The sequence below is a fragment of the Ictalurus furcatus genome, chromosome 14, assembly GCF_023375685.1.
Source record: "Ictalurus furcatus strain D&B chromosome 14, Billie_1.0, whole genome shotgun sequence".
Taxonomy (NCBI): domain Eukaryota; kingdom Metazoa; phylum Chordata; class Actinopteri; order Siluriformes; family Ictaluridae; genus Ictalurus; species Ictalurus furcatus.
The window spans coordinates 19600233-19613394 of NC_071268.1; the positions used below are offsets into that span (position 1 = coordinate 19600233).

General features: G+C 38.1%; 1 protein-coding gene across 1 annotated transcript in view; it reads right to left on the reverse strand.

Moving 5' to 3' along the window:
- ptprz1a (protein tyrosine phosphatase receptor type Z1a) overlaps positions 1-13162 on the reverse strand; it is a 54514-nt gene that overhangs the window by 16931 nt on the left and 24421 nt on the right. Inside the window, exons 6-12 of the mRNA XM_053640902.1 lie at positions 9856-9922; positions 9572-9729; positions 7695-7845; positions 5578-5762; positions 4628-4754; positions 2480-2514; positions 358-2359 (exon numbers count right to left, since the gene is read on the reverse strand). Of these exons, the coding sequence (XP_053496877.1) occupies positions 358-2359; positions 2480-2514; positions 4628-4754; positions 5578-5762; positions 7695-7845; positions 9572-9729; positions 9856-9922 (2725 nt within the window). The remainder of the gene's footprint in view (positions 1-357; positions 2360-2479; positions 2515-4627; positions 4755-5577; positions 5763-7694; positions 7846-9571; positions 9730-9855; positions 9923-13162) is intronic.

Sequence of the window (13162 nt, forward strand, 5' to 3'; positions counted from 1 at the left end):
GGACAAAACAAAACAAAGTGAATTAGGCATTAGCATAAGCAATGTGATGATGGCTGTGGGACTGTCAGATTAAGATGTCAGTTTTGGCTAGTTCTTCAGGCTAACAAAACATCAGTAGAACAAAACAAGTCAGTATATGTGATGTCCGTAGTTATGGAAATGCTAACAAAACCTCTAAACCATACCTGACTCATATGCCACTATGTAATACATTTTTCCAGGGATTTGTACTTTGCAGGCAAGACAAGTTTATGGCAAAAAAAAAAAAATCTGTATTAAGAAAAATGTTGATTCTGCTAATGGTTCTAATCCAGTGGAGCCCCTTGAGAGTTGATTAGCAGACGCCAGTATTTTTACCTTCCACTGGTTCTTCCTTTGAGTCTCTGTCAGCATGCTCTGGGATACTGAAATCAGAGGACGTCTCATTATCTGTGAGGCTCTCTCCTGATCCGCTGTGTTCTTCTCCCACACTCCCCAGAGCCAAGGGGGGGGTGGGGCGAGGGGAAACACCAAATATGGTAGTCTGTCTCTCTGTCACATTCACACTCTCAAAATAGAAGGATGAAGAATGTCCCTCTGACTCCAGATCCTCTGCTAATCCTTCAGTGGTGAAGACACTGGGTGAGGAAGGAGCAGGACTCTCATCTCCTGAAGCTGAGCTCTGAGCCCAATCTTGATCCACCACCCAGCCTGAGGCACTGCTGTCCAGAAACCCATCAGCTGAGTTTGTGAGTAATGAGGTAGCGTCTGGGATTGAGGTTGGCAATACTGTGGGGGGCTCCAAGGGAACAGAGCCTCCCAGGGCCTGGGAACTTTCACTGCTTCTGATGCCATTGATGTTGGCTGTAACAGAGAATTGCAGGTCACTAGAAGGCTCAATGGGAGGAAATAGGTCCCAGGTTGTTTCACTGAACCCATCAGTTCCAACAGTGGAGAAGGACATGTCACTTATTGATGAAGAGGGCGTTAGGTATAAAGACAGTGAATACATAGAACTTGGAATATACGATGAGATGCAAGGGGCATCACCACCTTGACCAACAGTGAGAGGTACCACAGAAAAATCAGCCCACTCCACACTATCTGAGAGAGAGGAGGTGAAGAAAGAAGAGTAGTCGCTAGAGAAGTCACCTGACGGCTGCAGAGAAGGAGAGATAGTGCTAAGGATCTTGGAGATGTGAGAGATATCCTGCTCTAAGTTGAACCTCACAGAAATTTCAGAGTCAGTTGAGTCAGGTAATGTTTGAAGGGGGAGAGTACTATTACACAGGGTGGCACCTGAGGCCGACCCAGACAACATGTCACCATCATCACCATCATCACCACTAGAGACAGTTTCCACATCCCAATAAGACACAGAGCTGGAGGGAGAGCTGGACAGTGCAGAGTAGGAGAACAGGTGGGGGACAGATGGTGTAGTATACGGGATATCCCAGTCTGGGGTAGACGCAGACTCAGACAACACAGAGCTAGAGGGGGTGGACACAGGTATAGCATGCAGGCAGAGCTGGGAGTCACACACAAGGGTCGCAATGGGAGAGTTCTCACCATTGAACTCTGGTGAGAGAACATCACCAGAAGCAGTGGCAGTCATGGGGAGAGGCACAGTGGGAGTTGTAGTTTGAACTTGGACCCCTGTGGGGAGGAAGGAGGAGGCTGGATCTGTAGCAGTAATAGGGCTCTCCTCATAGCCATGTGCGACAGTGAACTCCCCCTCCTCTGCCATTGAAGTTGATGTGGCTTCTGCGTCATGTGGACTAATTTTCACTCTAAGACCCACAGAGCTGTCACTGAGATCATTATCTTGTGAGACCACACTTGGTGCTATGCTGCTATAATCTGATTCAGAAGTGAGTAAATCTGTGTTAAGGTTAGTTGTAGGGGTCATGGTGGTAGGTTGGGCAGGGTGTTTTTCTAGATAGTCTTGGTGTTCAGTGGTTGCTGGGGTTGTTTTAATATTGAAGACTGGAGGAACAGGCTGCTCTGCGGTTATAAATGTTAACGTATTAATAGGGGTATAATGGGTAGTCTGTTTAACTGGAATGCCCTGGGAATGGTTTTCAGTGGATGTTGGGGTGGTTTTACTATCGAAGACCGGAAGAAAAGGCTGTTTTGTTTTAGTAAAGCTGACAGTAGTCAGAGGAGTGGAAGAGGTCATGGTGGTGGGTTGGGAAGTGTGTTTTACAGAAACGCCCTGATAATGATTTTCAGTGGACACTGGGGTTGTTTTTTTGCCAAATAATGGAGGGACATGGCGCTCAGTTGTAGTAAACCTGGGGTGGGTTGTAGTGGTTTGCACTGGATAGGATGCTTGCTTTGAATTAGGCTGGACCCACAAGGGGGTACTCAGATAGTCCTCCTGAGAAAGAGAGAAAAGAGATGGATAAGGTGTTCAGCAGAGTCCTGAATTAAGCTACTGCTCTTTATTTATATATGAGAATTACTATCAGAATTACTGTAGTACATCTTTCTTATTTACCTCTTCATCAAATTCAAAGGGGTCAGGGTCTGTTTCTGAAAGAAAATCAAAAGTAAAATAAACGTGTCAATTTAGTGTACTTGTAGACCTATAGCACCTCAACCAACTGATGTGAAGTGACAGAGAATACATCCTCACAATGTGAAACTGTAAGTAAAACATTTCCAATATATTTTTATTATGAAGGTGGACAAAATACTATTGTGCATATCAACAAGCATTAAAACAGAAGGTTAAATCTTCAATTTGATATTTAAAAACAGCTTTAAATGAAAGGCATATATACAAATTAGAAAGCTCTTTGATTAGACATTTACTTACAAAAATTAAACTATGCTCAAGGCCAAACATCAGCCTCATACAACTGGATGTGTGAAGCATACAAGCTCACAAACTAGTTTCAAAGGGTACTCTTCTCCACACTAAACCCCATATAATTTTTTCCTGAATTACACACTGATGATTGTTCAGTGTTCAGCATGACTTGGGACTTAATAACCCATATTTTAAAAATGGAAGTAAAAGGACATCACTAATATCTGCAAAGGACAAATGTCATTTTTGTGTGTCTCAATTTTAATTTCTTGTATTTCAAAATTGAAGGTACATCGATGAAGGAAAGCAAGTATGGGAAGAAGTGCAAACCAGAATATTGAGCATTTCAGGTCACACAGCAAAACAAACAATAAAAAGAAAAAGATATTCTAGGGCAGATAACAGGCTGATAATGACTAGGGCACAATGGAAACTGCACACTCATGCACCAGAGTGGCTCTGCATACTCTGCATAAGCAGAGAAATGTTATACTCCTACTGCTCATCTTACCTTCTGAGTTGGTAGAAATTAATCCAGCATTTTTTTTAATGATTCAGGCACCAGAATTATCTGTCAAGCATGTACTAAATGTGCATCTAATACTAAAAGACAAGGATGCTTCAATGGATGCTAATATTAGCAATTACAATAGTAATGGTGAAACAACAAGAAAAAAAAAATCCTATTCACATTAAAAATTGCATGGTTTTATAAAACGAGAACACACTCATCCATAGACACATCCAAATATGATGCATGGAATTTTTTTATGCAATACAATTTAGTTTATTTTAAACAGTAGTGATACAGATTCTCAACATTTCAGTGCATTGACACAAATTACTGAGAATGTTAAACCATCTCTGAAAAAATTTATGTATGCTCATATAATGAATGACAAATCATGACCTTCGTAGTAAGCATAGAAAAGCACATAAGGATCCACTGAAATAAAATATGGAAGAGAAACACCATACTGTGCACACCTTAGGAAGGGTATGCACATAAAATACAAAGGTTCTGAGGACACAGAAAACGGCAATGCACAGAGAAACAGCTGTAAAATTGATTAAAACGGAATGCAAAGTTTAATCAAGTAGAAAACTTTTTTTTAAAAACTCTGAATAACAGAAATCAGCAACGGAACATTGAAAAATCTAACAACAACAACAACAACAACAACAACATCATAAGTCTAACAAGCCTATGGCTTTTTAAAAGTTTGACACAGGTTGTATTGAACAAGTTTAATAGTTACAGTGCATTTAAATAGTAATACTAAAGAACTAGTGCAATTTAATGTGGAAAAAGTGCTTGTTTTCTATCATTGGGAAAAACTTGGTTCAGTTTAATAAATCTGAAACAATAATCCAAAGAAGTATTTAATCACACTGGAATCTGGGGACATAGTCACACTGGAAATAATACTGATGTAAAAAGTACTTCAAGGTGATGTTAATATTAACATGTTGTGCAAATTGATTTATATTTTGGGAAATAGAGCCAACCTAGTATGTTAGGAAATACTGCATTCAGGTGCACACAAAATAAGTCTCAAGCACACCTCAACCTATCAGTATCAAAATACAGTACAACACTGTGGTTAAATCAATAATGTGATTGTCATTTAAAACATGGAACTTTAAATGCTAACTAGCACCGATCTTTATATTGGTCCCTTATACCATATCATAAGGGAGTTACCTGGCAAAGGATCAAACTACAGTATGGAGAATTTGTACATGTCTGTGGTTTTCGCTAGTTGTCAGAATACTACAGTATGCTAAGCCAGTCTCAATAGAGACGAGAGCGACGGGTGTGGATGCTCTTACCAGGGTCAATCACGGGTATGTCCACTATCAGCTGATCACTCTGACGCCCATACAGACCATTAGTGCACACAGCCACCACCTGCACCACATAGCTGGTGTTGGCCTCCAGGTCCTGGATGATGGCTCCCTGTGACAAAAACAAAGACAAAAATATAGCATGTCCATCTGTAGACATTTAGCATGGGAAATAAAACCTGTAAAACCACTGGAATTATGTTTATATTCAACACTTTAGACTATAACGCAAAATTAGCCATATTATTTGCCTAAATACACTATATAGCCAAAAGTATGCGACACCTGACCATCACACACATATGTGGTTCTTTCCCAAACTGTTGATTGACTGAGATTTCACTGAAACTCAGGAGCCTGTACCTGTTCCATCATAACAATGCCTCTGTACACAAAGCAAGCTGGATAGGGACATGTTTGGAGTGTAAGAATTTGAGTGGCCTGCACAAAGTCCTGACCTCAACATCACTGAACACCTTTGGGATGAACTGGCATGTTGACTGCATGCCAGACTTCCTCACCTGACCTCACTAATGCTTTTGAGGCTGAATGAGCAAATTCTCAAAATCATACACCAAAAATCTCACAGAAAGTCTTCCCAGAAGAGTGGAGATTATTATAACAAAATAGGGGGGACTAAATCTGGAATGGGTTGTTCAACAAGCATACATGGGTATGATTGGTCAGTTGTCCACATACTTTTGGCTATATCGTGTCATTTTGATCTGTTGTAATAGAATGACAAACCTTGTGTGCAGTATCATTGGTAATGTAGTTTAAGTGTATAAATAGTATAAGTTTCAGACTTATACTACCTTGTGTACTTTTCATTAAATAAATTAATTTGTTAATTTATAGTTTAATAGTGTAGTATAGTTTAATCAATGTATAGTTTAATTAGATTAAATAAATTAGTTTAATATAATGTAAAGTACCACATCCTGGTCTCCGTCAGTAAGGTAATCAAGCGTAGGTGGATCATCTCCTTGTGCCTGCCGGTAGGTGACTGAGTATTTCTCTATGTTTGCATCATACACAGCTCGCGGCCTCTCCCACATCACTAGCAGACCTGTGTAGTTGTGTGGATATGCCTGCACATTCTCTGGCTCTGAGCTACAAACTGCAAAAGACCAGCAAACATACTCTCAACAACCATATTTAGAAACAGTCTATAAAAGCAATATTATGTAGAATTGTTTTGGCTTAGCCACTATGTTTTTTATGAGTGTTTATCAAAAATAACATGGGTCTCAGGCTAATAAATTATTGATTAATTATTTTTCACTATGCATTTTATATAATTTCAACATAATGTCACTTTAACAGATGCACGCAAACAGAAGGTGTTTTTTTTTTTTGTACAATCATTTCTCTCATTCACACACTGTTGGTCCTAGCACATGGTGACCTTAGCGTGGAGGGCATTCTTCACCATCTGTGCTCAGCATCTGATACTGAACACCTCTAAATAAAAATAAAAAAAACAGCACTCAGATACATTGATGGGAACAGATTACCTCAGAGTAGTCTGGTATACCAACTGCACAAACTAAAATGTTCATTTTATTTTGTTAGTTTTTTTAGCAAATTCAACAAGCTGCTGAGCATAATATATTCTTATCAATCATTCACTCAACCAAGCCTTGCAAAATTTGAGAAATTGAAATGAATATATAATAATTACTAACGGTTCCATTTGAACACCAGAGGGCAGAATGTGGCCACGCAATACTGTAGATCACTGTCAAAGTACGATTTACTGTTATTACAATGGCATCTAAAGAAAATTCACCCTAAAACGAGTCATTTGCTTATTGATAATATACATTTTTATAGGGTATAATATATCTCCAAGTTGTATAGCAAAATGTAAAAACGCTACACCCCCTCACAACACATACAACCCTCACTGTAAACAATCAAATCATGTTTTATCATTATGAAAGAACAGATTGTCATTTAAAAATATATAAAGATAAAATTCTTGGCAGCTTGGTAGGGACTGAATGATTCAAACTCGCATCGATAATGAGAAGACGTCAGACCTATACAGGCATAAAGGGCAAACTCAGAGACTGTTACCTGGCAACACAAAAGTCTACTGACTTTCCGAGAGACACACACATAGAGGGAGAGATGTTAAAGAGTAGGAGACTAACCCCATTACTTAGAGAGTGGGAAGTGTAGTGCACTGTTTTCTCACATGGATACAGATGTACAATCCAAAGAGAGAGAATGTCTATAACCATGACCATAATTCCTGTTGTGCTGGATTTAAGCCTTAGGTCTGTGTATATAGAGTGTTAGCTCAAGTACTCGCAAAAAGAGCAAATTCTCTTGCTAAAACATTAAGCCTTTTAATATCACTAGTAAGCCGTGTTTTAATCATTAAGACTGCCAATAACAAGTACATCTACCTGAGAGAACTCATACGTGATGTTTGACAGTAGAGCTTCAGTTTTACTTATCATATACTGTGCATAGCACCGTCATGTTAACAATGGTTCTCTTCCTCTGGGAACTAGGAACAGACAATGCCACATCATTGCCACCAACATAATCAAATTAAGCACGTACTATTTCATTGAGGTTAATAGGGCACTACTCCAAAGTGTTCAAGCAAACTATATTGGAATATTAGCAACTGCATTCAGTCTTCCAGTAAAGAGCTTACAAAGAACAGTGCATTGCAACACTCATTTAATACCCTTGTTCAGACAAGGTTTAAGAGTAAGTAAAAGAGAAGTATAAATATAACGTATAACGTATAAGAGAAAGTCAAAAAGGACAAGATAGACTACAGATGACTGCTTGTGAATAGGTCAGAGTTCATTCTATTCATAGAGAAAAGCTTAAAGCCTTACGTGAAGGCTTAGTATCAAAATAGGAGCCATCTTTAATTGCACTCAGTTTGATGTCTTTAATCAGACTCCTCAATGGAAATTTCCACTTATAATTATTTTATATGTTTGTTCAAAGCTGAGAGTTTAGTATCAAGTGTTTCTCATGTGTGCATGAGTATGTGTCAGTGTGTGCGGGTGTGTGTACATACTGGGTGTGAGGATCTCTTCAGTGCCGGTGTATGAAGAATAGACCTGGCCCATGAACTGAGGCTGTTGCTCTCTGTAGTTATTCTGCAGGTAGTCCATCAGCATCACATATCCAGCCTGCTGCATGGTCATTACCTCACAGAACATCTCCAACTGCAATGGCACAACAGCACACAAACATTTATAGCATACCCTCAAATCTATGGCTACTGATTGCAAAAGTCTGAGAGATGAGGCAAATGGTCTGCACTTATATAGCACTTTTATCCAAAGCGCTTTACATTTTGTCTCATTCATCCATTCACACACACACACACTCACACACCAATGGTAGCAGAGCTGCCATGCAAAGCGCTAACTTGCCATCGGGAGCAACTTGGGGTTCAGTGTCTTGCCCAAGGACACTTCGGTATGTGGAGTCATGTGGGCCGGGAATCGAACCTACGATTAGTGGACAACCCGCTCTACCACCTGAGCCACAGCCGCCCACAGGTAGCCACAGGTAGTGTTTAAATAGTTTGCAGAAGACGTATGACAGTATATGCAATAAATACCACTGATACAGATATCTTTGCCTTTCTTTTTCTCACCTCATACATACCTTCTTATTTGTTGTGAAACTAAATCATATATCACTTTGTGGCTTTGTTGAACGGTTTTGGCATGCGTGTGCACATGCACAAGACGGTTATCCAGGTGACTCTCAGCACCCATAAACAAGTGGCATTTGGTAAAAAAACATTTTTAGCTTGCATTATCAAAAATAGCTTACATGGCACCAAATGATTTTCTAAAGCCTAATATCAGATCTTTTCTTCACAGGGGGATTGAATGGTTTTCACAGCCTGCAGTGCTAGAACATGACTTTAAATCTGTTTCTGTGGTGAACCATAGAATACCTGGAAGTTTTAATTTTTTTTTACTGCACCACTCTGACAGCTCACAAAATAAATCTTAAAGTTCAATAAACTGTTGTTAAATAAGAACACTGATGCTGCTTTATCATTATTTTTAAAATCTAAGAGATGCCTCAAAGAACAACATTTTTATTTTAATGTTTACATGGTTATATCCAGGAATATGTTCCTAACCCTTTAAACTCTTTGATTATTATTCAGTTATGCATCTTTAAGTATATTATTCAGTAATGTGCTACCATGGACCATTTAGTAACTACCATAACTTGTTCTTAACTACAGTCAATTCTAAAAAGCAGAAAAATAAAGCATACTAACATTGTGGTGCAGTATTTTAGTAAAACAATCCTGTCTATCTGCTTGGACAACACCCAGCTGACATGACCTGCGTGAACATTGACTTATTCTACGTATATTCAACTGTACTCAAACGTCCCGTCTGAACAAGATTTTATGTGTTTGAGACAAAGTGCATCATTGTATGCTATTATGTGTTGTTTTGAATAGGATCACCCACCCGTACTTACCTTTTTTTTTGCGAAAGCTTTCAAGCCTTCAGTTTGGTCTCATTCAGTAATGTCATGTGTCTACTTGTAAGTTACTTAAGGGAACTAGCCCGAGGTTTAAATGACACACAACAGAAAGAAAAAGGCTTCAACTATTTCCATCCTTTTGATGTTGGTAATCTTACTCTCACCCACTCCTATACCCAGTAATGACAGTGTACTTTTGAACATGAGACACAGTAATGACACATTTTGAACTGGTTTTTAAAAGATCCAAATACATTAACTTTGGGGATAATGTGAAAGTCAGAGTATCAAATACCAAAACCTCAAGTTTATATAATAGAGTTCCTCTATTAAGGGACATTAACACACATATACATTATTATACAATTTGAGGCTGTAAGGGAATGTCAAAATTGTGACTATTGCCTTGGTGTAGTATAGTGATTTCACCTGTGATTCAGAGATGGCCACTGTGTTTTTAAAGATAATCCACTCCACGGTCTCATGGCAAGGAGGAGACGTGAGCGAGCCATTATAGATGAAGTACTTCTCTGTGGAATTGGGCAAGAGGCCTTGCAGGATGAACGGAGATACACTACTACTCTTTCCTGAAGAAAAGAAGTCACATAATGAATCCTTTTTCAACTATATATAATTCAGAGTGTGGTAGTGTTTGATGAGTGAAAGATAAGTGGCTGGTTAATAGTGTTTACACTGAATTAAAATGCGCATACCATATCTGCTGACACTGTTGACAGCATCAATGATGGCTTCGTAGTTTTCATTATCTTCAACACTTGCCTGTGAGATTTCATAAATGCAACTATTGACATAAGCTTTTTTTGAAAAACATTATGAACAAAACATTACATGCACTAAACAAGTATGTGTTGCTGTTCTCTATGTCTCTGGAGGATATATCGATTTGTGTGCTGTCTCTGAACCTACCCCATAACCTCAAATTGCTGGGTGTAACTGTAGGCTGGATTTCACAGGTGAGTCACTGCACCTGGAACTTACTACACTATGCTTGGAATGGCCATATGAAAGTCTGGCAATGTCAATAATATAAAAACCCATTTTTTGTATATATATCATAATATTATAATAAAATTAATATACAGAATACTTCATTTTTGGAAAGCAGTGATTAAGGTGAAAGTTTCAGCAGAAATTACTGTGCATTTTCATATTTAATAATTATTTAATAATTTACTACATTACTATTTTATCATGTTAATATCTTCATTTAAATTTGAAAACTAAATGCACCACTTCAAAATACCTTATTGTGTATGTATATTATTTAGATCCATATTTTATACTTGCTTGATACTTAATTGATGGCATATGAATAAACAATAATTTATGCATACAACACAGAAAAAAGACAAATTAAAAACCGATCAGCATTCAGACCCCAGGGAATCTTCACATGTACACACAAGCATGCTTCTTATCTTTAAAAACCCTATGTGCAATCTGAACCATCTAGTTTCTCCACATAGTGAGCAAGTTCAGACAGGTCATAGATTCAGGCTCCTGCACAAACACCAGGGTAAACAGAAGTACACAGGCTAAACTGCAAAAAGGGAGGGAAGGTGCTTGTGTTTGGAAATATTTCCAAACATGCAGTCTCATGCAGTCCCATACAAAATTACAGCAAGGCCAATTCATTTTTATTTATTTTTTGTTTTAGACTGAAGACATGTGGGTTTGAGATCAAAAGATGAATATGAGAAGAGAGTTTATAATTTCAGCTTTTATTTCCTGTTATTGATATGTTGATGTGTTAAATGACATAGAACATAGCACATTCTGTATCAGACCACCCAATCTGTAGGCAAGCAAAAATATTGGAGCATGTGACTGACAGCTGTTTTTTTTTGTTACCCAGGTGTGTCCTGGTAGATTGATGGTTTAAACAATAAATAGCTCTGAACGTCTACTCTTGGTTTTATCAACTCTTCAGTTTCACCTGTGAAGACTGCATTTGTTGCTCAAAAGGATAAGTCAATACGAAGATCAGAGAGCTGTCTATTGGCACAACCGATACAACAATGGAATGTCCTGAAAAAGAAAGAAACCACTGGTGTACAGAGCAACAGACATTGAATGGAGTAAAACAACAATAGTAAAGTAAAACAACAATAGCTGATGACAGATACACTGTGAGAGCTGTAAAGAAAAATCATCACCAACAACCTTCATAGGGCAGGGGTGAAAGTATCATAATCCACTATTCAAAGAAGAATTTGAATGCAGAAATACATTTTTATTTTATTTGTAATCTTTGTAATTTTATTGAAATATAGAGGCCATACCACAAGATGCAAACCACTCATCAGCAGTAAGAATCTGAAAGCCAGATTCAGATTTCACAAAGAAATACAGAGATGAGCCACCACGTTCTGGAACCCAGATTAACCTCTACCAAAGTGATGGAAAGTCCAAAGTGTCTGGAAGGAAAAGATCTGCTCATGATCCAAAACATAGAGTGCATGCTTATCTGTGAAACATGGTGGAAGTAGTGTCATGGCTTGCATGGCTACTTCTGGAACGGGCTCACTAATCTTTATTGATGACGTAACTCACGTTGACGTAACATTTTTCTCCAAAACAGACTGACAGCTCAACAAAAGATTTTATCAGGGGGGAAAAGTGTAAGGTTTTAGACTGGCCAAGTCAATCACCAGACCTTAACCCAGTTGAGCATACATTTCACCTCCTGAAGAGGAGACTGAAGGGTGAAACCTCACAAAACAAACAACAACTGAAAGGGGGTGCGGTAAAAGTCTTTAAATGTATCACACACAAAAAAGAAACCAACAGTTTGGTGATGTCAGTGAGTCACAGGCTTGATGCAGTTATTCCAAACAACAGATATGCAACCAAATATTAAGTGTTATTTACTTTAATTTACATCAAGACTAATCTGTTCCTATACTTTTGCTCACCTTAAAATTGGTTGGTCAGATACAAAAGGTTCTATGTTTTATGCTGTTTAACACATATAGATGTAAATACCAGGAAATAAGCTGAAATCCTGAACTCTCTTCTCATATCCATCTTTTAATCTCAAACCCAAATGTCTTTGGTGTATAGCACAAACAAATGAATTGGCCTTGCCATTCCAATAGTTTCAGAGGGGATTGTATGTAATCATATCTTATTATTATATATTTTGTTTCTATATTATATAGACAGATATATTTGCTGTGTGTGCCTCAAAGAAATACAAAACAGATAATATCCTTTCAGTCTTAAGAAAAGGCAGATCTAGGTTAGATGGCAGCTTTTTTTTTTGTCCTATAAAATTCTATTGCAAGCTACTCGTGGAAGAACATTTCTTTGAGCTAAGCTGTTTCATTTACCACCGTGAGAATTTATCTATTGTCTGGGAGTACACACATCTAGAGAGAATTCAGAGAGTCCCAAACCACACAATAAACACTAAGTAATATGCCTGAATGGTAATGATTGCAATAGTGTAATGAAATCTATTTAGGTCGGTATTATGTGGTTTAGGAGACAGTCCAAGTATTTAAGTAGGTATAATTATCTGCTGAATTTCCTCAGTGTAACAAAAGAATTATAAGACATATAAAAAAACAACTATTGTGTGCATAAATGTGACTGGCACAGTTACTGTGATTCAGGTGAAAAAGCAAATTCTCAGTTTCGCTGCTGTAATTTCACAGAGCGCTGCTGTGTTGGACCCTGCATGAATCTGATGCCAAAAGATGTGAAATCATTTCTGACTGCTGTATTTTATTACTTGATCTGTGTTTTCAGAGTATTTTATGCAATCTGTTTATATAATCTTTTCACCAGCATGACAAAAACATTACACACAAGTCAATGTTAGCACTCTAGCTGAAATACAGAGCACTACGGGCCATATTCAGAGTTTGGTTAAGCGCATGTAATGAGCAGTTACTACTGAAATTGCCCACACCGGTATTGACCTCAGGTGCAACCAGAGACTTGCATGCCACTCAGATAGCTGCATATGAACTTCACACACAGGGAGGAAGAGAG